The sequence below is a fragment of the Bombus bifarius genome, unplaced genomic scaffold, assembly GCF_011952205.1.
Source record: "Bombus bifarius isolate JDL3187 unplaced genomic scaffold, Bbif_JDL3187 scf7180000007966, whole genome shotgun sequence".
Lineage (NCBI taxonomy): Eukaryota > Metazoa > Arthropoda > Insecta > Hymenoptera > Apidae > Bombus > Bombus bifarius.
Genome location: NW_022884352.1, coordinates 362,627 through 386,907, shown reverse-complemented (window position 1 = coordinate 386,907; position 24,281 = coordinate 362,627). Strand labels below are relative to the sequence as shown.

At 49.4% G+C, this 24,281-nt stretch overlaps 1 protein-coding gene across 5 annotated transcripts in view; it reads left to right on the top strand.

The window, feature by feature from the left end:
• The window catches only part of LOC117204671, a 258,060-nt gene that overhangs the window by 68,687 nt on the left and 165,092 nt on the right, over nucleotides 1-24,281 (top strand). For all 5 annotated transcript variants that reach the window (XR_004487117.1, XM_033442289.1, XM_033442303.1 and 2 more), the window contains 2 exons: nucleotides 21,410-22,222; nucleotides 22,381-23,483. Coding sequence is in view for 4 of the 5 variants with exons in the window: in XM_033442289.1 (XP_033298180.1) it covers nucleotides 21,410-22,222; nucleotides 22,381-23,483 (1,916 nt within the window). In the remaining variant the exon portion in view is untranslated. The remainder of the gene's footprint in view (nucleotides 1-21,409; nucleotides 22,223-22,380; nucleotides 23,484-24,281) is intronic.

Genomic DNA, 24,281 nt, shown 5'->3' with positions numbered 1-24,281 from the left:
GTCCGTGCCGATCTGCCCTTCGCCATTACTCAACCGTTCGAGCGTAGAAAATGCTCGGAGTGCCCCTCTTTTATTTTCGCCGTGGCCGTTTTCCAGTCGACAGGAGATAGTACAAGTATTACGTAATGTTAATGTACAGCCGTTGACTTTATCGGGACGGTCATAAATCGAGCTCGTGCGACGACAACGAGCAATAAGAGAAAAAGCAGATAATTAAGTCTTGTCCGACCGGTGAATTATTTGCTCGGTAATCGAGCGGCGTGTCTACGCGTTCTACGCGTATCCCGATTTTCTCACGATATCTTTCGAAGACGATAGGAGACGGAGTTACGACACGCTGTACCTACGTAAGATACACGCGAGAACGTTATAAGCCCGGTCGCGTCTATTGTTCGCGATTTTATCGTGGACAATTTAAAAACGAAGACCCACGGATGAATAATGCTATTATGTGTGCTATTGAAAACGAGCAGAGAGAACCTCTTGAACGCGGTAGAGGAGGATTTTACTTGGAAGACATCGCTCTTCTTCCCGGAATTAAAGTCATGTCTATGGGGTTCCGACATTGAGAACGTCTCTGCTATTTCTCTTCCCGGTCCCGTCGTTGCCTTACGTCTCGCGCTTTACTTTGGACGTCTAATTAACAAGGTTTTCCTGAGGGTTTTCAAGACGTCTTGCTACCGACAAGTAACCGACGAAGCAGTAAATACCGTTGCGTGGCAATCGATTTGCATCGCGGTATCTCCTTCTCGCTCTCGCTTGTCCTTTATCGGGCATCCCTTTCGAGTCTCGCGCTATACTCGGTGAATTTTACGACGGAACACCTTTTCGATATTTCTCCGGGCGGTGATTCCATGCGGCCAGATCGAAGAACCCCGAGCTTCGATGGTGCGGAAGAAACTGGTTTCTTCCGAGTCGAAAGAATCCGCCGAGTCACCCCGTGCAGAAATTACACCGGGGTGCGATGACTTCTTGAGTAGTATCGCGCCTCGGTGTTCTCGCTATTTTCGTTGCAAGTCGCTCCGTAACCTTCGAGGTCGATGAATATTTCTCGCATTTCTTTCTTCCAAGTTTCCTAGCTTCCTTGTATCTGTGCCAGCCTCGATGATACATTCTCTTTACAAAGTTGTTCTGCTTTGATAAGAAACCCGTTTTCACCAACGGTGTAACGTCCTTGGAAGAACGATTACGAAGGGATTAAGGTACGTTGGCGTAGAAAATGGTACTCGGAAGTGGCGCGTATCGATCCTCGCAGCGCAAAGTTGAAGATTTCGCGAACGCAAAGCGTCGTAGACTCGTTGGGGACAGATAAGGGAAGAAGGATAGGAGGCTGGTTTAATATTCTGCTTTGTTCGCTTCATTAGCGCGGCACAAAAGTGGCTTAAAATAATTGAGTCTACGCCGAGTATAATAGCCATTCTGATATCCCATTGTCGGTTAGCTCGGACTCTCGATTCGTGGCGTTATCAATGCCTGCTTATTTCCTTCATTGTAATTGCGCGCACCCTTTGTTTTTGTTTAATTTTTCAACCCCTCCGATATCTTCCGACCACCTCGACGTTCCTCCTATACGTCCTCCACGCTCGTCCGCATCGTCTCCCGCTATTCACTCGCATTCCACTCCATTCGCCACCCCTCTGCCCGACCAAAAATTCTCATTTATTATCAAGCGGTTGCATGTTCGTACCGGGCGCGGCCGCCTCTACGCTTTTTCTCGCCAGCGTTTCTGCGAAGGATCGCCTGGCGACGGATCGGTCATTCGTCATGGAAAATTCCTTAATCGTTCGACTCGTTACACGCGACAGCCCCGTCAGCATTGAGAAAACTGCTTCGAATAGAGAAAAGAGAAAACAGCGATGTATTCTTTGCGAGTAAGCGGAAACTTTCGTCGTAATCGTTAACGACACGATGCAGGAGCTAAAGTCTGGAAAGGCTGAAGAAAAGTGTTGCCGGATACTTTGGACGAGGTATCAAAAAATTATCGATACGAAGGACGAAAAGAAAATAGGGAAGTTCGACAGAACGAAAGAATTCCTTTTAATTAACATCCTAGACAGTAGCTACGAATTAGCGACGAATACGCGACCGGTTACCGACAATATCTCGCCGCGACGTTGCGTGTTCCTCGAAGAAAAACTGTGGCTGGCCGGAAAAACGCGGAGTTCGAATCCCAAATTAAATAAAGCATTCATAAATTCTCGACAAGGGGCAGCTGGCCTGGAGGCAGCGACGGCGTATGCAGGTTTTACGTTTTTCTTGCCCGAGAAGAAAGTACAGGCGGCTGCGTTTTAATTCCGTTGTTCAATCCCCTCGTCCCTTCTTCTGTTTTTCCTGGCCCCTCTTCTTCACCCGCCGAACGCGATTCCCTTTTTCTTCCGATATTTCTTTTTTTTCTTCTACGCCTAATATTCTTATCCAGTAGCGCTCTCGGTACCGCGGTTCGCATTTCTCGCGCTCCTTCCGGTAATATCCGGCTACTTTCCCTCCATAAACCTTTAAGTTTATGGTAAATTGGCCGGGGGATTCTCATACCTTTTTCCAGCGATGTTTCTCTTTTTTTCTTTTCCCTCTTTCCACGGTGTCTTCCTTCTTCGAAGCCGTGTTCCCTGTTCCTTAGCGTGCATTGTTTCACAGCCGCGTTTTCCGTGCGATATCCGCGGCCAAAGACGCGGAGTACACCGTTCCGCTTCTTTTCCCTCGGCGTTTCCAAGCGCCCCTTTCAAACGGCGGTGACAATGCCTCGCTTTGACGACGACACGCTAGCGTGCCGTATCGTCGCGTGGTGTCTCGTTAGATATTCTCGCTGAAAAACTCGCCGGAAGGCTGGAATTCTCTCGGTTTTCATCAGACTGCCAGGGAAAATTCAAGACGCTCGAGTGAAAAATTATCTTGGCCCGTCTGAAAAATGATTGACCGGTCTCCGGATCCGTTTAGTCGGATCGCCGCCCCCCGTAAATCCGTGCTCGAGCGTTCCAGACCCATGTCAGCGCGTTGTTTTGATGGGTGTACGGCTGGAGCAGCGAGTTTTCGAGTAATTAATAACGAGAAGTCGTGTACACGGTTTTCGGGTAGCAACTTAAGCCCCAGCGTGTTTCACGACGTCGAAGAACGCGAGGGTGCAAATGAAACTTGCGAAGTCTGCGTCGAGTGTCTCGAATGCCGCGCGGATTCTCCTTAATATAGAAGCATCGTTTCGCGTAGCTCGCTTCATCGCGCTGAATCCGACCTTTCTGCTCTATTTCAGCGAAAGAATTTCCTCGTCGTTTGCCAAGAATATGCAACCGGGCAAATGAACAGCGGAGGGATGCCTTTCGATTTTCCGATCGTGAAACAAATTGTATCCTAACGCTATCGTTTATCTATGTGAAACGTCTTCCAGAGACATAAATCCTTTCCAAATGCTATTAGACGACTTTAAACGCCCTCGCGAGCCTCGTACTTGGTCGACGATTCTCTGAAGATCGTGTTGGAGAAAAGGCTATTCACGATAAGTCAGTTCCAAGAATCAATCGAGGCAGGAATAGGCTGCCTGGCAGAAGTCATAAATGCAGTGGCGTCATAATTTTATGGATAGCGCTTGGCGTGTACGTTAGACTGTCGCAGTGTATATGTTCTCGTGAGTGTAAGTCGGCGAGTATAAGGGGTAATATCGTGGAACGAGGGATACCTTCCGCAAATCCTTCTGATCCCCCTTCAATGCACGGTCTGACGTCTTAAGGTTATGATACCTTCTCGGGGACCGGGACGATACCACCCCCGGTTTAATATTTATAAACCAGATATATCGTCGCGTACCTGCTCGCTTCTCGCGCAGCAAACGTTCTATTCCCGGTTGAAACGAGGGAAATCGGCTACGGACGAAAACCAGGACGTTTTCCGGGCAATCTGCAATTTTACGCGATTGTCTTCAACGTTATTCCTAACTATCGAAACGGCCTTGTTCGATCGTCGAATCAATCGATTTTTCTTCAGCCTCGGGAATTAAGGCCGCCGCCTATTCTTTGCGACATGGACGCGTGCAGACGTACGGAACCGTTGGACGGGGTTGCTGCGATCTCGAGCGAACGAACTTCCGCTCGTGCCGTGGCGTGATTCCCGCGACGTGGATGTCGAAGGTGACGGCGCCGGCAACGCCCTAAAAAGACTCGGGTCATTTGGCAAAGTGCTACTTTGTGTCACATAAAAAAAGCGACGTCGTCCCTCAACAACGCCGGTTATTTCGTAGTCAGCGTTTTTCGTCGTTCGAATTTTTCTCGCCCCCTTTCGCAGCTACCCCTCTGCGGAAAGCGAACCACCGAACCGCGTCGTTTCGTTTCGTCGCCACGCGTAGCGAGGGCGCGGTCTTTCTACGCGGTTCTTCGATCCGAATAGACGGGACTGGATGAAAATGGTGCGAATTTGGGGCGTACCATTCGCGCAATTAGCTTCAAAAGAGAGGAGGCGCGGTTCGATAGCTGCGGATAGCTCGATCGACGAAAACAATCTGGCCGAGGGCAACGGAAAACTCGGATTTCGCGGCCTCGGTGTACCGAACCGTGCACGAACGATCTCCTTTTCTTCGTGGAAATTGTTGTTGGGAAACGATAGCAAAGAGGAAGAAGGAGGACGCTGGCCGTTCGTACACGCTCGAAATATCCTCGGTATCGTACGTTCGCGCCCGAGTAACGTTGGAAATGGCAATAAAAGATAAGAAGACGGTTACCGTCGAACGAACGTTGCAATGGATCGCGAAAGATTAACTTTCACGTCGGCGATTTGCATAGCGGATGCCTAGCACGCCGTAGATACGTATCTATTTTCCGAGCTATGCGTTCTACCTTACGTAAACGTAAACGGCGGCAGCCGTGGTCAGGTGTGTACCGGTGAAATCGACGATAAAAACGTTCTACCATCTACCTACCTTCTATCGCCTCGTAGATACGAGCGGGGATAGGATCGAACGAGAAATAACTTTGGCGAAATTCTGCAGGCAATTCGAACGGCATTATTGTTACCAGATTGTAATTACACGGCGAAAGGGGATGAAGATGAATTTGTTATCTCCCCTTGATCCCTTTGCCCATTCGTTGGTTCATCCTGTGTCCCCGAAACGCTGAAAACTACGGCGAAAGTTTTCAGAAGTCTTTCGACGAGAATCTGCCAGTTGAAGGGAGCGAGGGAGTGGATAAAAAAAAATTGGGTAACAGCTTAATCGTTTCGGAAATGCATAGTGCGTAGTCCGGGCAATAAGTTATCCGTGGCAAGAGAAAAGATCGTCGGCGCTCGACGAAGGGATGGAAGCGAGGCGAGTATGTCGACGTGGTGAATCAGGGACAAGAGGTGGTGAGGGGTGGAGAGTGAGAGAAAGAGAGAGAGAGAGAAAGTGAGAGAGGGGGAGAGAGGGAGAGAGGGAACGGAGCAAGGAAGCAGAACGTCGAGCGTCGTTAATTTATGGACTTATTTTTCCCGGCGTGCGGTCGCAATTAATCCTGCGCTTTAATTGCTTCGTAACGCGCCCTACGAAAGAATCTTTCGATTTGATTAATCGGATTCGACGAATGTCGCCGCCCGGCCCCGACAAACGGGACGAATCGTTATGTACCGGAAAGGAGGAACCTTCTTTGGTTTTTGTATTCTTCGTACATTTGTCGCGACCAACCGTGATTTCGTTCGCGTAGTCTGCGGCCTCGAATCGGCGCCACGTTTCATAACGATTAAACAACGTGGTAAGAATCGGCGGAAAAATTAGAATGCCGTTGAGCCGTTCACGTTCGCCATATTCGAGAAAAATATTGTATATCGTGACGTCTACGTTCGATAAAAAGAAAAGTGGAAATGGTGAATCCGCTGATGGAGGGTGGACGGCGCGACCTTTTGAGAAAAAATAATCGAAATATTTAGAGGGACGATAGAGAGCGGCCTATAAAATTCCATCAAATTCCGGACCTCCACGAAAACCGAGTGTAAATTAATCCATGGACGTTTGGACGTCCGCAGGCATCCTGCTGGACGTATCGGACATTTAAATCGTTGAAATACCAAACCAGAGACAATGGACTCGGTTTTACGGCGCGCGTAGGAATACCTGGATAGTATAAAAAATTAAAGGCCGTTGGATTTTATAGTTTTATTGGGAAAATGCGTTCGGTGGATAGCGCGCGAGAGCTTTCCTTTCTCCCGCCTCGGACCGAAAATAATTACTTTCTGTCCTATTCGTTTGGGAAACCGTGCACTCGCGCCAACTACCCTCTCCCCCCTCTTTCCACTCTTTTGTTTTTGTTTCGGGGAAATTTGCAAAAATTCGCGAGATCCCGCGCGCGACCATGCGTCGAGTAAATCGAGAGAGTTATATAGAGTCGCTGGTTTCACGCACCGATGAACAAATCAAATCGACGAGCGGCATGCCATGGAACCGAAAAGTTACATCGTTTGTTTCTCGGTTTCCGATATATGGTTTTAATCTAAACCCGATCGAAAACGGAGAATTCGTCATGGTTCGCTGGCCGTCGACACGTTTTCCCAGGTGCACACGCGTTACGTGGCTTTTTCCATATATTGTCTCCTCTTCCGGCCTGGCTGAGCGTTTGACACCTGCTACCATGAATTCTTATCCTCTGAAGCGTAAACGACGCGATGCGACGTGATTTAGTTTACGCGATGAAACTTTATCTGCTACATCGTTGAAATCCTATAGAGCAAGCGTCTCTTATTAATTAACTCGCGACAAAGTTAGTGGCGCCTGGAATACCGACGGTCCGCATCTCCTTCGGAAATGAGAAATTTGTCCGGAGGTTGTCCCTCTGACCTTTATCTGACTCGAGGCCGGTCGTTTCCACTGCAATGTAACATTCTCCCGGTAGAAATAACAACCTCCTGATGCACTTAACGATCTCAGCACGGTATCGTTCGCCGTTTCACGGTCATTTCTCTTCGACCCCGAAATTAGTGGGGTGGAAAGATACGCGATTCTCGGATATTCCTGGTAAGTAGCGGGCAATAGCCTAAATACTCGTACGCTTGTGAAACGAAAGTAACGCGAGATCCAACGGAGCCGAGGGAGAGAGACGGGATTTACGGCCACTTTATTTCTCGTCAGACGGTGGAAAAGAAAGCACGGGGAAAGATAGGAAAAGAGGAGGAGAAGATCGCGCGGCGAGTCGTCTGCGTTGTCGAAAAATTTATCATTTAATTTATTGGTCTCGCGGCTGTACAGTTTACTTTAGCCGTCTCGAGAGGGCAACGCGAGGAATATTTGATCGGTGAGAGAGTGCCCATGGGCGCCCGAAAGCCTGTCATCTCTGTTTCGTGCTGGTAGAACGAAGGAGAAAAACCGATACGCGAACACGCAGCCCCGATTCGATTGAATTTTCTGAACGATTTATCGCGTTGCCTACCTGAAAACGTAGTTCGGATTAATCGAGACATCTGAAAACTTGGCAAAATGTGTCAACGGTACGATACCAACAATCCGTAATATCTTTTCTACTCTCATTTAGTTAATGTTGCGCGCAAATAAAATTTATCGATAAATAAATTAAAAGCGAGCGCAGCGCAGATTTCGAACTCCAACTTTGACGTTTCGCCGACGTGCTACAAGAACTCTCGTTTCTTCTCCTTCTTATAAATCATATTTCTATTCGGTTGGTTAATCTGGGGACCCCATAGCCACGCTGCACACCACGCGGCTATGTTTTTATGCCATTTGCCGGGAACGTGAAATAATCGTCGTCGCCGCTATGGTCGTTGTCGTTATCGTCGATCAGCCGCAGAAATTTTCCCGTCGTTATTTTCGTACGAAACAAGGCGATATAATCGTAGCTGGTAATTCGCGTAAAATTCGATCGGCAGAATTTTCTCGGGTGCGAATGAAACACAGCGCGTGTACAGTTTCGTCCAGTTTGCTTTTATTAAGCCGGCCAGCTTGTTCGAAATTAAACGGTACGCATTAATAAGTAATTTAATGACGAACATGCGGCGCGTTAGTAATATTCCGAATGCCAGGATTAGCGTATCATATTGCGTATTCATCGTTGCAAGCACGTCCATTGATCGAGCCGGGATGACGAAATTTTTCTGGCCGCGCAACGAATCGTTGAACACCGCGCATTAATGAGCCCCGGCATGTTATATAATATAATGCGTTATTATAAAAGTGTTAATGGCCGTGGTGTGGCGGGATATTAAAGCCGGACCGGCGTATCGGAATTCGTTATAGGTTCGGGGGAACGCGCGCCGCTATCGACAAAACTTTCCCGTCACTCTTGGAATGGCCGACAGCGCGAGGCCTTCTCTCGGACACACGATATATTGTGGTTGGATCGACGTGTGCTCGTCGGATTTCCATGTTCAGGAATTCCGTAGGAATTCGTCGGCCGTCTCATTCGCCGTGATTTCGCCCGACAGCGTGTCCTTCTTCTTTTTTCGCGTGCCTTCGTTCGCCTTCTCTCCACCCCTTTTCTTTCACCTTGGCGATAAACAGACAATCTTCTTAAAGTCTAACGTAATGTCGTATCCGCGGCATTTTCTCTTCGTTTCCGTGTCTACCTCCGATCGCTTTGTATCGTGCATCGGAGACTCATCTGTCTTCCTATACGACGCGACCCCTGCCGACGCTACCGTCGAAAATCGAGGCTGAAACCGATATCGAGTCGTGACGAAGCGGCGAGGGTGCGCGAATAATTTTCAGCGGCCAGAACGCCGGCGAATCGATCGTGAAAATTGAATATTCTCGTTAAGAAAATATTTCCACAGGCTCGGCCGCGCGGATTAAACTGGCTTTGAATCTCACCGTTTTCCCGGTTACCCTTCGCCAACCCGTCGTTGCCTGGCGTTTCAAGCACGTCAGCTGTCTCTTCTGTCTGGTCCCTCTGCTGTTCCTACATCGAGGACGCCCGTTTCAAAAATCTTCAGAGCGTCTGGATGCCAAGTCGCAATTAAAATAATTATTTTTAAAGTACGCCGTGCCGGCCAACGTATGTATCGACGATTATCGCGTGCTCGACGGCCGAATCTCGCGTATAAAACTATGCGTTCGGAGAAATAAAACAATTTCTGTTATTTCCGGCAGGATAGTTGCACGTTTGCGGCTGCAGTTGTTCCAAATGAAAATGTAAATATTATATCGAATACGTTCGCATGGATTCCTTTAAATAGGATCGATTCAAAATGGAAATGATCTGTCGATCGCAGTATATATCTTTTCTCAACAATTTTGTTATCGCACGTTTTATCGTGTAGCCGTTCTCGCTGCCGAGATGCTTCTGGCCGATAATGTTGGCCACCCCAGTATGTGTACCGGAATTTCATAGTGTTTCGTCCACGATACTTGTGGTCTGCAGCCATGTGGTCCACCCCTTGCGACCGCGGACTTGACGGCTGATTGAAAAGTTGCTGCTCCCCCAATCTGCAAGATGAGTCTCCGAAATTAAATCACCGCTATCGAAGGCGTGGCATCGTGGGGTATATGATTGCGGGATCGATGGACCCAGTTCGGATCTTTTCCGCATTCGTTTCGCAGACCATTAGGTCACGTTGAGGGTTGCTTCCAAGAGAACCGTCGAATCTTTTGTGTCTTAAAGGAACAATTATATCGTGGTAGATCGTTTAACTATCGTTAATCTCGTGTATTCTTGGAAATCTTCCCATTATCATCTAATCATTTATCGTTATGATCGTATTACGATCATTGTTCGTCGAACGTTTCTCCGTCAAAGGAAACGATCGTCGAGTTGGCGACTCGTGACACGAGAAGTAGACGAGGATGATAGCCAGCGTGCGTGTCACGCTGCAATTTGTCCGAAACGGTTTCGACTCGCAACCGTGGAGACCACCTAGGTAGATCGCATTAACGACATTTTTACGTGAGAGCGCGAGACACACGCGAGCCAGTCGGTTCGAGTCCTGCGGGAAGAAGGAGACTCTCGCTGCCGGCAAAAGAGCGGAAGACGGAGAAACGTGTTTGGTTAATCAGATTAGTAGCGTAATTAGCGGACCCAGAAATTCGAGCTTCCACCACGTACCGATGCACCCCGATTCACCTGTAAATTCTTCGTAGTCGTGTGGGTAATTAGCGATCGCGATTCGTTAATTACACGCATTAACGAGAGACATGGCACCGGGTCCCTGATGGATCTCTGATGGATCCGTGAATCGCATGGCTAGGGATATTTGCTGGTAATTAATTGTCGCCAGTGAAAAGCGACGCGGACACTTGTCACTCTGGATGATGCTTCCGGCGCGGGAAGTCATTGCGGGATACCAACGGAACCAACGATAATGAATTAAAAACTCTTCTTTCTCCTGTTAGAAGAATTTTAATATTTACCAATGATCTCGAAGTCGAGCCTAGGAAGATGCGGTTCACCGCCAGCAGTTGCTTCTTTCTCGTAATTAAAATCCAGCAGGCACCGTGTTTCCATTACGCGAGAACGAGAGTCCGACGGGGATGCGAGAGGCAGCTCGTTACAAGAGTTGTCCGAACGTACAGCTCGAGAAAGGGAGGACATTTGGCCTCCATTATGCGGAGGTCACGCGCGTTAGGCCGACATAATATGCGATGGAGGCCTGTTCTTTTGGTTGGCGAGCGCTCTGTCAGGCTCTCGAGTCAAGCCGCGAAAAGGACGCGCCTCGCGATACGAAGCGGTTAAATGAAAAGCCGTCTTTAGAAAGCCAGCGGAGGCTGTATCGCTACGTCAGGTTCTTACGAAAACGAGAACAGAGGGAAGAAAAGGTGGACGACGCATCTTGCCGCGCGACAATCATGGCGCTGCCTCGAGGTTGTTAAGGGAAGTAACCGACGACCTCGTTATTTTCCCTTGGTCCGGCCGCAAACGCGGGGACGTCGATGCAAAGATGCCGAGGAACCCGGTGATATTTTAACCGATCAAGAATCGCTACGACTGTTTTCCTAACAAGAAAGTACAGACTTTGTTGTTCCTGCAAGAAACTCGTCTCCTACATTTTTCTACGATGCTACATCTAGGTAAACACCCTTCTTTTGTTTTCGTATCTTCGAATAAGCCTTTCTTGATAGATAGCTTTTAGGATATAGCTAGTGGTACTCTCATTTTCCGTCTCCGCCCTTCCACAGAGACGGTTGATCGCCGACGGTTTTCACGTTTTGTCAGACACTTTCCGACAATATCCGAGACGGTAAACAGACGCCACGTCGCGTCGCAGCGGTTCTTAATTAAGATTTACGAGCGGTCTGGCCACGGCGACCTTCGACCTCGATCGGTCGAAAGCAATCGGAAGCAATTTCCCGGGGATGCGTAAGACATAAACCATTCTGACACCAACGTGTTCCCGAGGAATCGGGTCGGGCTTCATCCGCGCGGGGACAGACCGCAGAGGGAGCGCGGAAACGTTGAACGGAAACTACGGACGGACCATCTCATCCGCAGTGCGCTTTAATCAATGCTAACAATCCGTTTATTATTCGAAGGGTCGAGCGAAACCGAGGGACAGGGTGGAACGAAACCATGACTTTTCGTGAAGCTTGCGAGGGTCAGTACCCGCCCATAGGTCGATGAAATTGCGTTACCGCGTCCAAGTGACGCCAAATCGACGCGGTTGGGCTAACACTCGAGCGTACCCCTCGTTCGTCTTCAAAGGAACATTGGCACGCGAATCGAAAACACTTTCAACGAGGACTGTTCGTTTGAAATCAACGGCTAACCTTGTGTATGCTGTGTTTCATTGGTCGGAAGTGACCCAAGACCCGGAATATTTGCGGAAAAAATTAAACGACTGGGGGTTGGTGTAAAATTGTCCTTGGAATCTCGGAGAGCAAATGTCGCGAGTACATTCATCGAAGCAAGTTTTTTTTTCGAAAGTTACTTCTCGAGGAAGCTCTATATATCGAGCCGTGACTGGTCATAAGAAAATTGGAATAGGGCCACTCGTTCGAACGCAATTAAAGTTCCAACTCGGCTACCGCTGATTTATGGATCGTAAAGAAGATTCGTTACTCGTCCCAATAGTTCTCTTTGTTTTAAATAGAATTCGCTCTCAATGGCATGGTGGCGCGAGCCTTGCTCTCTGCGTTCCTTTCGTTTCTTTTGCCTTCGTAAAACTTTCGTTCTCGCGAGTTGCCTTCAACCTCAGCATGGTCATTGCCAAGTTCGTTACTCCTTCCGTCGCGAGTGCGTTATTTCGCATAGGAAAAGTGCACGCCGTTTCCAACCGTCGCACGCGTGACGAAACAATTGTAAATGATTATTGCCCGCGATAATATCAACCGGCGTCCTCTTTACGCTTACAATCGCGCGTGCAGTCCGAGTGCACTCAGGGTTCGCGCGTGCATTTTTCGAGCAGGGGGCCACAAAGACGCCGCGGTTTTAATTACAATGCAATTTTCCTTGCGTCGCTCGCCCCCTTTGAAACGCCGTTAGGCTTCCACTCGAACACACGGAGCAATCACGCGCTCGTACGCGAGTATTGGTTGCGGCGGTCTCGTGGCGACGTAGCGTACCGCTACGTTTTGATCCGCGAAGATTAAAGGAACCCCGCCCTTTTCTCTCCCTTCTGTGTATCACGATACACCGACTCATCCCCCCGAGCCGCAACATAGCGTCTACCGCAAATGTGCAAATATCCCGAAGACCCGCAACAACTATTCCCCACGATAGTCTCCTTCGGACCGTAGACATTTGTCTGGCTGCAGCGTCTAAGTGCCTGCAAATCGACTCAAAGTGGTGAATACCACAAAGCGGTATACATGCGTGAAAATATTGCGATTTTAAGTAAACGGATATTTCATCATCGACAACGTATAGGCTTCGCAGATGTTACAAAACAAAAATTCGATTTCGAATTATTATCGTATTATTTTCTCATCGGGTCATCGCTTAGGAAACTACTTACATATATATCCACCTGCCATTAGTCGAGATGCCGTGTAAACCCCATTTGCGATCCAATTCTAGCTGATAAATTCCAGAAAACGCACGAGTCACTGGCGGAATAGATATTCAGCCTGGGGAGAGAGGACGCAAGAACTATAATGGATTATCGGTCGAGGGAGGTTGATCGGTAATCGAATATCAGTCGGGGTTAAAATCCATCAAATCCTCCTGCAGCATCCGTCGACGCGACAAGTTACTCTCGCTTTTCCATCTATCGATCTCACTCGATCGCGCGGCTGGTGAACTGCAGTCTCATTGTTATCGCACGGTCACGACGTTCGTTGGGACGTTTCATCGCCTGTACTTAAGGTACTGTGCCTGTCTGTTACGAGCGTGGCCCGAGCAGAGATCGTTCTCTGGAAACTTAGCTTTTTACGCGGATCGAAAGCCCGACGGTGGTTGGCTCTTCTAGCGGGCAAACGAGCCTACGAATGCCGAGTAATTTCTTTGTCGTCCTTTAGAAGCGACGTTCCCTGGATATAAATCAAGGAGACCTCTTAAGGGTGGCGTGATTCAGCGGAACGCTTTTGTCGTAGCCAAGTGGTCCTTCCTCTCTTGCTTTTCGCCCTGATACTTTATACCGAGTCGAGGAGGACGTTCGGAATCGAGTCCTCCGCGAAGACTGCAAACGACGCGTTCCACCGTTGTTCTTTCCTCCGAGCGATTTTCCATGCTGCCTATGATCAACGATCGACCATCTTTTCCTCTGATTTTATTCCACTCTAGGTGCACGCGGTGTTTGGTACACGCGGTACCCGATTACCAGTGAATGATCGATGACGATGGAAAGTTCGACGCGGTAAAAGCGAGACGGCCAAAGTGGACAGCGTTGCCAGAACGAAACATTCGTAACGTTATTGTTTGGAGGCTGACGAAGCTCACCACTGTTAAGGCTGACGTTCCCATCCGTCATGATGTCGTCGGGCGTCCACGAGCCTTTCAACCCTCATAGAGGCGCCATCACCAGCGCGACGGAACCCCATGTGCGCGTGGCGCGAGCGTAATCGTGCACCAGGTGCCTCGCTAACGTCTCCTAACGAAGGACACAACCCCCGTCGTGCTTTTCGTCCGTTTTCTCCCTTTCACCTGTCCCTCCCTGCCACTCCGCCCCTTCGTCCCTCCCTCCATTCTTTTTTTCTTCTTTCTTTTGCCAACAGGAGAGGCAAGACACTCGGAAAGACGGGCCTGCTTCTCTTAACAAGCATTGAGCAACTCTCTCTCGGTACTCGGGACGTAAAAGGGACTTTTTGCTTGTTAGATTGTTTGCTCTTGTCGAATGGGAGAGGGTAGAGGAGGTTCGGTTTTTGCTGCGGAGTATAACACGGCGTTCGTCTTCTTTTAGAAAGAGCTGCACGTTGGAGCGGGTAACGTGCACTTTTTTGTCGGTCTTCCACAGTCGATCGGCTCGCAGAGATCGTCGAAGATCGTGAGATCCTTAGATGCTATCGCATCGTTGGATATGCAATGCCGCAAAAAAAAAACTCGATGAAAGAACTGCCCCCGAATAATATTTGTTCACGCTTGTACCGCTAACGACCCTCTTCTCGCGGTCCGTTAAAGTTCGTGATTCGGAGATTTGTTAGCAGCATCCACTGCTCCCCCTTTTCTTTGTTCTCCGGTAAAAATCATAATGAGTGCGGGGAGACATGTTCGAGATGTAATATAAGACGGTAGCGGCGAAAGAAATACATTCTGAGAAATGGTAGGACGTGCCTAAGTTACTTTATAGTTACCAAATAACGCTTGAAAAGATCAGCGTCGTACAGGCCGTAGTATTATAGAAACTTGCACGATATTTTCCCGTTTCTACCGTCCGTTGTCCTGAGATTTCAATTTTTTTGTCTACTATCCTGTGAGATTTCATCAATTATTCGTCAGCACTTATTCCTGTTAAATCAACGAGGCGGTTTTATTCCTGCCTCTACTTGCCGATATCGTCTATAAGCGGCATAAGTATCCGCATGGATATCTCTGCAGATTTTACAAATCCTTTGGCCAAACAAGTGGCGAGGATCTGGCAGGTGCCATTTGCCATTGAAATCCTACTGCCATTAGAGACGTCCGATCTAAATCCCGCTGGCATTTGCGCACCGGATTGTCGTCTTATCCTCGTGTCTCTCTTCGTCCGTCTTTCTCCATCGTACACGTTCCTCTCATTTTCTCCGGGACGCGCATTCTCTGCCTTCGTCCGCGTTACTCGCGTTCACCCTCGTGCATTTCGGTCTTGTTATTTCACTACTCGACCCTTCGCGCCGGCCGGTTACTCGCCAATGTAGAATTTCTCGTGGACCGTTTCTGGCAGCGAACGTTACCCTGTTAAGATCCACAAAGCAAACAGCGGGCCGGAGATAAGAGTGTCCTTCGGGAGCCCGCCAAGGATAACAGAGAGCTTTAAAAGGTTCGTGACGTCCTTGTCGGCACTTTCCGTGCGGACGTTCTTCAAATTCGATTCGCCGTTCGTTGTTCTCTCGCTATACTAACGCGTGATGCAGTTTTTTTTTTTTTTCAAGCACCGTTACACGTTTTTCCCTCCTTTTCTTCGTAGAATATAAAACATTAAAATTGAGACCAAAGTAGAGTAAATTTTCACGACAGCCTACGACACGAGAGACGCCATTGACAGACGAACGGATGATTTCAGCCTTGTTCGTTCAATTTCCATAATGTAGCTGTTCATTCAATTTCCAGAACGAACGGTGGGTCGCTTCCTGGCGTCCGTCGACTGGCGCCCCATTAACAATGCTGCTTTTCAATTCGGCTTCTTATTACGTATTCAATTAATCCGTAGATCTTATGCATCGCGGATACGTCCTGCACCACGTTTCTCCAGACGTCCGCGAGACAAACGTACAAGGGTAGAGTTAGCAAAATAACGGAAATAATTTAAAACTTTATCAACGCTGAGTGTACCGGATTTCCTCGGTCTGAACGGAGCTGCATTAAAGGGATTAGTTGCTGGAGAAATATTGCACAGAGTCGGTGGGCGTTGTATTCTTTCGCAGTCCAGGAAGAAAATGCTGAAAGCGACACAATCGATAGACGTTGAAATTCTCTTACAAGGGTGTAACGTGCGCGATCATCTCCCTGATCTGTTACTCGCGTGATTCTCCATCGTCGAATGATAAGATTAACCATGGTATCCGATAAATCATCGTCGTCTGCCTCTAAATATATTAACAGATAGATCTCATATTTACTCCGTGGCGAATCTAGGTTTTTTAGTTGACACGAATAGCGTTTTCTCGTCTCTGTGAACGTCAAAGGCGATTGCACGATCCACGTGCAATCCGGCAGTCTAGATACTGTTGTTTTTCGCGGTGGTTCAGCCGGTCTTGGGCTGCTTCGTTCCTCATTTTCGTAGATGCAGCGATGCGAGAGAGCTGACTGTGTCCCGCGATGATTATTCGAAGTGATCAGGGAGAGGGGAGGGGATGTTGCCTGCAATGCATAGGGCAAACTCGAGCGTAAGAGATTGCTCTCTGCTCCGCTTTTCTATCTTCGACCGTTATCCTTGAGTTTTCCCTTTGTCTGGCTCTTTGGCCGTGACGCGACGGCTCCTTTAACGCCCTCGTGTCAGTTAGTCGATCAGCGGAATCTAGCGGTTCTACGCACGCCTTTCAAAAGCCCTTAGCGCCGCCGATATTAAAAGAGACGCGTCCCTTATTCCGTTCCCGCCGACCCTCTTCTATTTCCACCTATCCCACGGAATAAAAAAATCGTCCTTGTGGAGGATCGAGCGGAAGTTTGTGCGCGATAGTATTCGTGGCTACGAACAGGCGAGTCGCGACGAATTAATAATTCAGGCCGATCTGTTTCTCTTGCAAAAACTCGTAAATTATCGCGGGAACAATGAAACGCTCTTGATAGGAAAATCGCAGCGATGATCTACAGGCCTGTACACACTGACATACTATCGCCGGCAACGTTGTATGCCGACAGTCGGTTGTCTGTACAGATCTGATAATTGCACGCTTAGAAATCGGCCGATTTCAGTCGATCGACGTCTGAGGTGCCGAGGTTCGCGTCCACGTCACTTTCGCTTGAAACGTGGATTCACCTGCCGTAGCTGCTGATCTCGCTTTCACGCGTGTAATAATTGCAAGAATCGAAGAAAAAGAGAGAGTCTGCGATCTTGGCGACTTCAACAAATTGCCGAGACAACTTAACGACGGTTGGGATGCAGCGTTGCCAGCGATCGCGTCCCAGTCTGTATAGGCCTCGACGGTATAGTTTAGCTCGGAATATTAACCCCTTCACCGTAACAAACCACTTTATTCCGAAACAAAACACTCGACAGAATGAAGGAAGACATCCTCGTTCGTTCGACCAACCGGCCGTCTCTAATTTGATCGCTGTGCACGGCGAGGGAGGGGATGATGGCATTGAGACAGGTCAGTCCGCTGTGAAAATCGGATATGTACCGGCCCCGTTAACCCATCCACCAGGGGGAAATCCAGTTATGATTCCGTGTGAGTGGAGCCGTTTTGTTGTTTTTAGCTGGCGGTTAGCTACGAATCGCGCTCGACGATCTCTCGGTCGGTGGTCGCCCGCTCGCGAAATCGATTAGTTACGCGAAACAATAAGCGGACGATAAATTAGGTTTACGAACAATCGGGGATATAATCGTTTCGTCGTGAAATGGTTTCGCAGATTCCATTGATTTTCCTACTGAACGTAGAACCGTGTATTACAGCAATATAATTTTAAACGTGATCTTTTGTTTTCTTGGTGTCCTTTGCCACTCGAAGAAGAACAACAGAGCTGCGCGTACTGGCAGCTAATGAAACGGTCAAGTGGTTTTCTTCTTCGTAATATTTATCGCGCGGTGGCAGCGGTTTGCGAGCTCGATAACCACAATCGAGTTTGTTACCTGCCTTTATTTCGTGTTCGGACGTGGAACTTTGTTTCGGGCACGTTTGCACGTTAACCAAGGGTACCATGGCGAGACCATACGACCATCTACATCGTGCCAACTCCTTCCACCGCTTCTCCTAGTTCTCTCAACCTCCTTTCCGTCCCGTCTTTCTCGCTTCATCCCTCTCTCCGCAAATTCCGTCTCCCTTCTCCGACAAGCTCCTACATCCATCCCCCCTTGCCACTGTTGGTGGTTCCGGGGAAAATATTAGCCGCGGGCTTCGTAGCGTTAAAGGGGGACGGTTAAATTAATAATTCGCAAATTGCCAAGAGAAATGCCGCTCGTACCTCAGCACCGGCATCTCCCTCCACGTCCCGTTGCTCCTTTTCGCTGCAGTTTGCGGCGTTTCGACTCGGCTGCGAGGGTGGAACCAACGACGCAGGCCAGTCCGTCGACTCGAAACCACCGCTATTTTCGACAACCATCGTCGGTTAAACGACTAATTAGCCTCGCGAGGTCACGGTAAGAAGGTTCGTCGGTATTCTCGAGAACGTTCAAGCATCGACTTCGTTAGCCTTTCTTGCGTCGCAAGACTCTCGCTTTTTCGTGTCCTCCAAGAGAATTTCTTGGAAACCGTCTCTCGTTCTGCTTGAGATTAATTATGCTCACGGTTCACTCGTTATTACGATCGGGGACACGATTTCTCTTTTGTCGGGGGGACGATTATCAACCGTGGCGTTGAACACTGTGATCAACCGAGTTTTTTCTCCATGGGCACCGCGTTTCCGATGTCGAGAGATAAATTCCGGCGCAGCACGTGGAATGTACCGACGCGACTCGACGAAGAGGAAAAAAAGGAAAAGGGCGAAACAGCAGGGAATCGCTTACCGATTTCGCCTAGCGCCGCTAATAATACTAATCGGTCGACCGTCTGCGCGAAGGTGGTCGTTTCCTCCGCGGACACCCCGTGTATATAGCGCGACTGCCTGAATAATTTCACCGGTAACCGTAATTACGGGGCCCCGTTCGCAGACACGGCACGGGCCCGCGTCCAACTCCGTCGTTCTGTAACGAAGCTTATTATTGCCAACGCAAACAACGTTATTATCGTCTTCCGGAATGGAACTTTCAAAAATTCTATTAATATTTATGCTCGCAGTAGATAGTTACGAGGCACGAAGAAAGTCGCCTCGCGTTTCACCAGTATCAATGTCGTTATACGCTGGAAGATTCCACGAAAGGTGCTCGAGTTTCATCTTAACGTTGCTCTCGTGAATCGCTTTATAATCGTAACATGATTGATAGCCAAAGAAGGATGATACGTAATTATCGGCCCCCTCGTTAATAATATCGAACCGTGATCCGCGCGCAAAGAAGCTTACATTGTTGGGTTATTAAAGATGCAGCGTTAAAGACGGTATAAACTCGCGAAGTTTGGCGGATCCATTAATTTTCGAAAGATTGCTACGGAGACGAGATAAATAATCGGCGAGGGGAAATGCAGAAGATACATCGGCGAGACGCGCGCCGGGTCTATCTATCCTCCGGGTAGTTGGAAAGGCTGAAAAGACTTTCTAGCCGATTCGATGCAATATCCGTCGCGTAGCCGGATCGGATGGCGACGCTTGGAATACGTTCGGAGGACTATCGCTCTCGGCGCGTGTACTTTAGAAAACACGGTAGCCTTCTTTTATTTCTGGCGAGGTGAGCGGGCGCGGACGATCGAGCACGTGTACACGGGAAATTGAAGGATGAAGATAAATGAGAGTTCTGCCGCGACGGACTATCAATATTGCGCGTATCGTGCATTCGGGGACACGTTGTCTACGTAGCGAGTCGGCCGAAGTATCGAATCCAGCGCCGAACGATCGACCGCGTCGTTCTTATTTGCAACCGATACTTCCGGTCTGTTCTTTCTCCGCCGCGTCGTTTTCACCTCGTCCGTCGAGTCGACGTACTCCGCTTGGCGCGTATTTCGATCAAGATCGAAGATTAATTTTCTGGTGTCGAGAGCGAATTATTCCGGTCTCTTTGAATATAATTGGAAGAAAATGGCCGATGAATGACGCAGCTTCTAGACTCCCTCCGCTCTGGACAACCTTTCTCTTTAATTATATTTAATAATGGCAGCTGTGTTCAGTCGGGAAAAGTCGATCGCGCCCCTCCCCCCTCCCCTAGTATTCAGGCCAGTTTGACGCAAGTTTCGAAAAGCGATCGATCTCTTTGATCGATAAGCTCGACGACCGTGAACGAATCTTGGAAAATCTGCGGTGATTCGGTCGGTCGCGACCAGTAAATTCCGACAGTCTCTTTCGAGAGATAGTTCGAGGATGAGGGAAGGGATTGTGGGCTAAAGATCCAGACACGCTTTAACGAGCCGTGTACGAGGTAACGAGACTGAATGCAGGCTTCGCAACCCTTTCTTTCGTCGGTGCGGAGCAAAGGATGATTGCGATTTCGTGTGCTTCGGGCGCCTTTTCAACATGTTAATTGTATATTTGAGGTAAGGTGATAAACAAGGCTGTGGCTCGGTAGCTCGCTGCCGTTGGAGTCTTCATTACAGCTGGTAATATATAACCGAGGCCCCTGAGGGGGCACTCTCGATGTTCTAGAAGAAGTTATGAACTCCGATATACCCGGTGACCCGGCAACGATTACTTGTCAAACGTTGCTCTCTCGACCGAGCTCGATCAGCGAAATTTGATTTCAGGTCAAAAGATTAGCCATCGAGGCAGCTCGAAAGCACCGATTACCGGAGGAATAATCGACGGCTAGGCATATTTCCCATAATGTCTTTTCCACTTTTCTTCCCTCTTGTTCTCGACTTGGTCTCGAGTCATTCGGACGTTAATTCGAATTTTAATTCGCGATATTAGAGCGACGAGCGCAATTGTCCCCCGCGGAGAAGGGAAGCTGGCAGGGCGCAATCTCGTCGAAAGCGGATTGCTGCGAGTTCGTCGAATCGTCTAATCGCGATCTCGCATCTGCCGGTGCCACTGCCTCGCAGCGTACTCTGGATAAGGGCTCGAGCAGCGAAGAGAAAAAAAGTGAAAAAGACGAGAGAAACCCGCGTGATCACGGTTGTATCGTGAAAGCGGCTCTCTCGCAACGTGCACACATACACGCGCAATCGATTGGCCTTCGGGTCCGGAGGTGCGAACCGGTTCCTCGAGCGCGACTCGATTTTCGACGTGGAATTCGGAGCCGAGCGAAGGAGACCGGCTTCCTGCAACCCTCTTCAGACGTTTCGGACCAGGGGTTCGCTCGGACCGCTTTTCTCGGGGCCGAGCGAAAGAACCGCAGAAAGAAGCAGAAGAGGAAGAAGAAGCAGCGGCGCTTTATCCGCGAAACAGAGGTAGACAGAGACGCGAAGACACGCCCCCTCGGTGTCAGATTTTATTTATCGCACCGTGGTTTTTTGTTTCACGGTAAATACTGCGGGCATTTAGGAGTAAGACGTTCCCCGATTTATGGTCTCCGGCCTGCCCCGAGTCCTTCTTCTTATTCCTTTGCTTCGTCGAGCGCCCTTGAATCGTTTTCTCCTCCCGACTCGAAGCGTAGCCCTTCTGGATCTTCCTGCCGTTTTCGGCCTTCCGCGTCGCGACTCCTCTTTTACCCTACGTTCATTCAGAGTCAGAGTAACGTTCATTTCTCGGCTCTTTCGTTTCAGATAAACATGGAAGCTGTCACGTCGACCGATTACGATTCGTCCAATCTCAGCAGAAATTTTAATCAGGTGGGCTTCAACACTTACAACTACTCGCAGTTCGAGGAGAAATATAAGCCGCGGCAAGTGTTCAAGTACGGCGACGAGTATCTGGAGTACGGTCGCAACTCGGTCAGACTGGGGCTGAACGAGAGGTTCGCGAGATTATCGTCGAGGCATCAGGACGGTGTCGGGAAAATCGATCAGAGGTACTTGCGGAGTCACTCGCAGCCCGAGAGACAGCATCATTCGACCCACGAGACACGATCCAAGTCGCAAGATTCGCGAGAATTAACTTTCTATCAGATCGATCCGCCCGTCAGAGCGGAGAACGTTCAACATCATTCGAAGGCTCATCGTTCCGCGGTGGAGAAGGGCCAGGGCAAAAAAGAACTGACCTTCTACGAGATCGATGGGCCCGCGACGCAAGAAAAGGCGAAAGACGGCAAGTTCGAGAGCTGCAAGGACAGAAGCGACAAACGGGACAAGTCGCACACCGTCCAGGAAAAAGCGATCCCTCCGAAGCACGCGAAGCAGGGCCATCAGGAACAGAAGACGAGCGCGCCGCCGAACTATCAGCTGAATAGATCGCAGTCTGACCTAACGGAATGTCAACTGCCAAATTATTACAGGCATCAGAACAATCCTTACATCGATCCACCCAAGTACAGACAATTCGACAGACCGCCCAAGTATCAGGAGACGCCGCCGAGGTCCGAACCGCCTCCGAAGTACTCGGAAGTGGCTAGACGTCAGGACGATTACAAACGCGTACAGGTGAGTCCGACTCTCGTACGTATAATTGCGTTCCTCTCATGTTGCCAAGAATCATTTTCCTGTTCCCTGGATTCCTACATTCCCAGTTTCCTGCGGGAATTAAGTTTTCACGAATTCAGAACAATTAGCGGTAACGCGTAATGTTGTCAATTGGACAGGAGGACAGGAGCAAACGACAAGGTGGAGGAGTAGGAGGAGGAGGAGGAGGAGGAGGAGGAGGAATAGGAGGAGGGAGTATAGGTACCGGTACCGGTGGTGGCGTTGGCGGTGGCGGCAGCGGCGGTGGTGGTAACTCCAGCAGGGGAACCGGCGGCACTCATGGCGCCGAGACGCCCTCTAATCTGGCCAGTATCACGCCAACCGCGCGAGAAGCAACACGCGGTCCTTCGTCGCGGTCGCGACTCCCGTACAAGTCGTGCGACACGCGTTGCCCGAACAACAATAACAATAATAACTCGACCAAGGAGGAGACGTACGAGGATGGTACCGAGGACTGCGAAGTGATATCGTCGTCGAGGTGTCACGCGGACTCGTCCAAATCGTTCCACCATCATCAAAATCGGTCTTGCGGAATCGGTGTGGGAACCGGTGGTGGTTGTGGTACCGTTTCTGGTAATGTTTGCCACGGTGGTTCCGGTGTGCCGTGCGATTCGTCGACGTGCGACCGATACAAGGGTGCCGTGGATTCTTTGCTGAAGGCCAGTGAGGCGGTGCAAGGACGTTTGTGCGATAGATCGATGTTGAAGATCGAGAAACCGTCGACGAAGGCGATTCTTCACGGTATCGAGGGCATCGGAAAGTGCGGGGATAGAATGAAATCGGCGCAAGAACTCGGTTACGGGAAGCACGAGACCGGCAAGTCTAAGAGTCACGATGTCGGTCACGGGTTCAAGGTCGAGAACATTAAGTACTACGGCGAGTTAAAGGGTTACGATTTCAAATCGTACGGGACTATCGATAAGCCGACGGTTGTTTCTGCCCACGAGAAATCGCATTTGCACGGGCCGGAGAAGAACGGTCACGAGAAGTGTCACTCGAAAACGTCCTCCTCGTCCGCGATGCAGAGTTACGGCCTGTCCAAGGTCGCCGGTGAACGTCCAGCGGAGAAGAGCGTGTACGCCGATCACTATTATCACCGATCGTCGCACTCGAAGCCGCAAAGCGCGTATCAAGTGTACCAGGAGACCAAGTACTCGTACAACGTGAGCGGGGTACCAGGGACGCCGGCGCAGGCCAGCGCAGCCGCAGCTTTCTTCGCAAGGTCAGTTACTCAATCAACTATACTACTCGCGATCACGCGCGTCCACCTGTTTCCGCTAAAGATTTACGACTCTGCCGTTCATTCTTCTCTGGTCATTGTTCCTTCTGGCTATCTGTAATTGTCCGCTGTCTGACTACCGTTTGTTTACGCGACGCCTTCTTCGGCTGGACGTTCGTTCGGTCGGCGAACAGAACGTATCGTTCACCTTTGACGAAACGTATCGTCGTGCGACACGGAATATTCCCGTAAGCTATTCGTGCATTCGACCCTCTTGTATTTCGAAATCGTAGCTTTCTAACCTAACGCGTATTGTTTTTTATTTGTTTCGTTTTTTCTCACTAACCAGAGTGTAGCAGTTTTTTTTTTTTTTTTTATTTTCGCGAGCGCCGTTCTTAATACGTTGGCACGGAAACAGATCATCGAGTTCTGAAAACAAAGCGAACTGGAGCCAATTAAACATCCAAGGGCTCGATTCTCTCTGTTCTCGTGTGCGTGACGAGAAGGTCTGAAAGGAAGAAGGAGTTGCGTTCTCGCGAACAATCGCGGATTCACAGGGTACAGGATCTCAAAGGTAGCGGTTGCGAGCTGCGCAGAGGGTTGCTGCAGATTTTCTCGAGATGCCTGGACCTTTGATCTCTGGGGCACGCGTCTTCGACAAACGATGTTGGAACGAAAAGCGTGCAGCTGGGAGCTCGCGTGAGAGCGTTCGGTCGAGCATAAATCGCATGTGGTTTACGCGGCGGGATAAACCTCTTCTCGGGGATACGGGTGTTTTCCCTTTAACCCTAGCCGCGACCT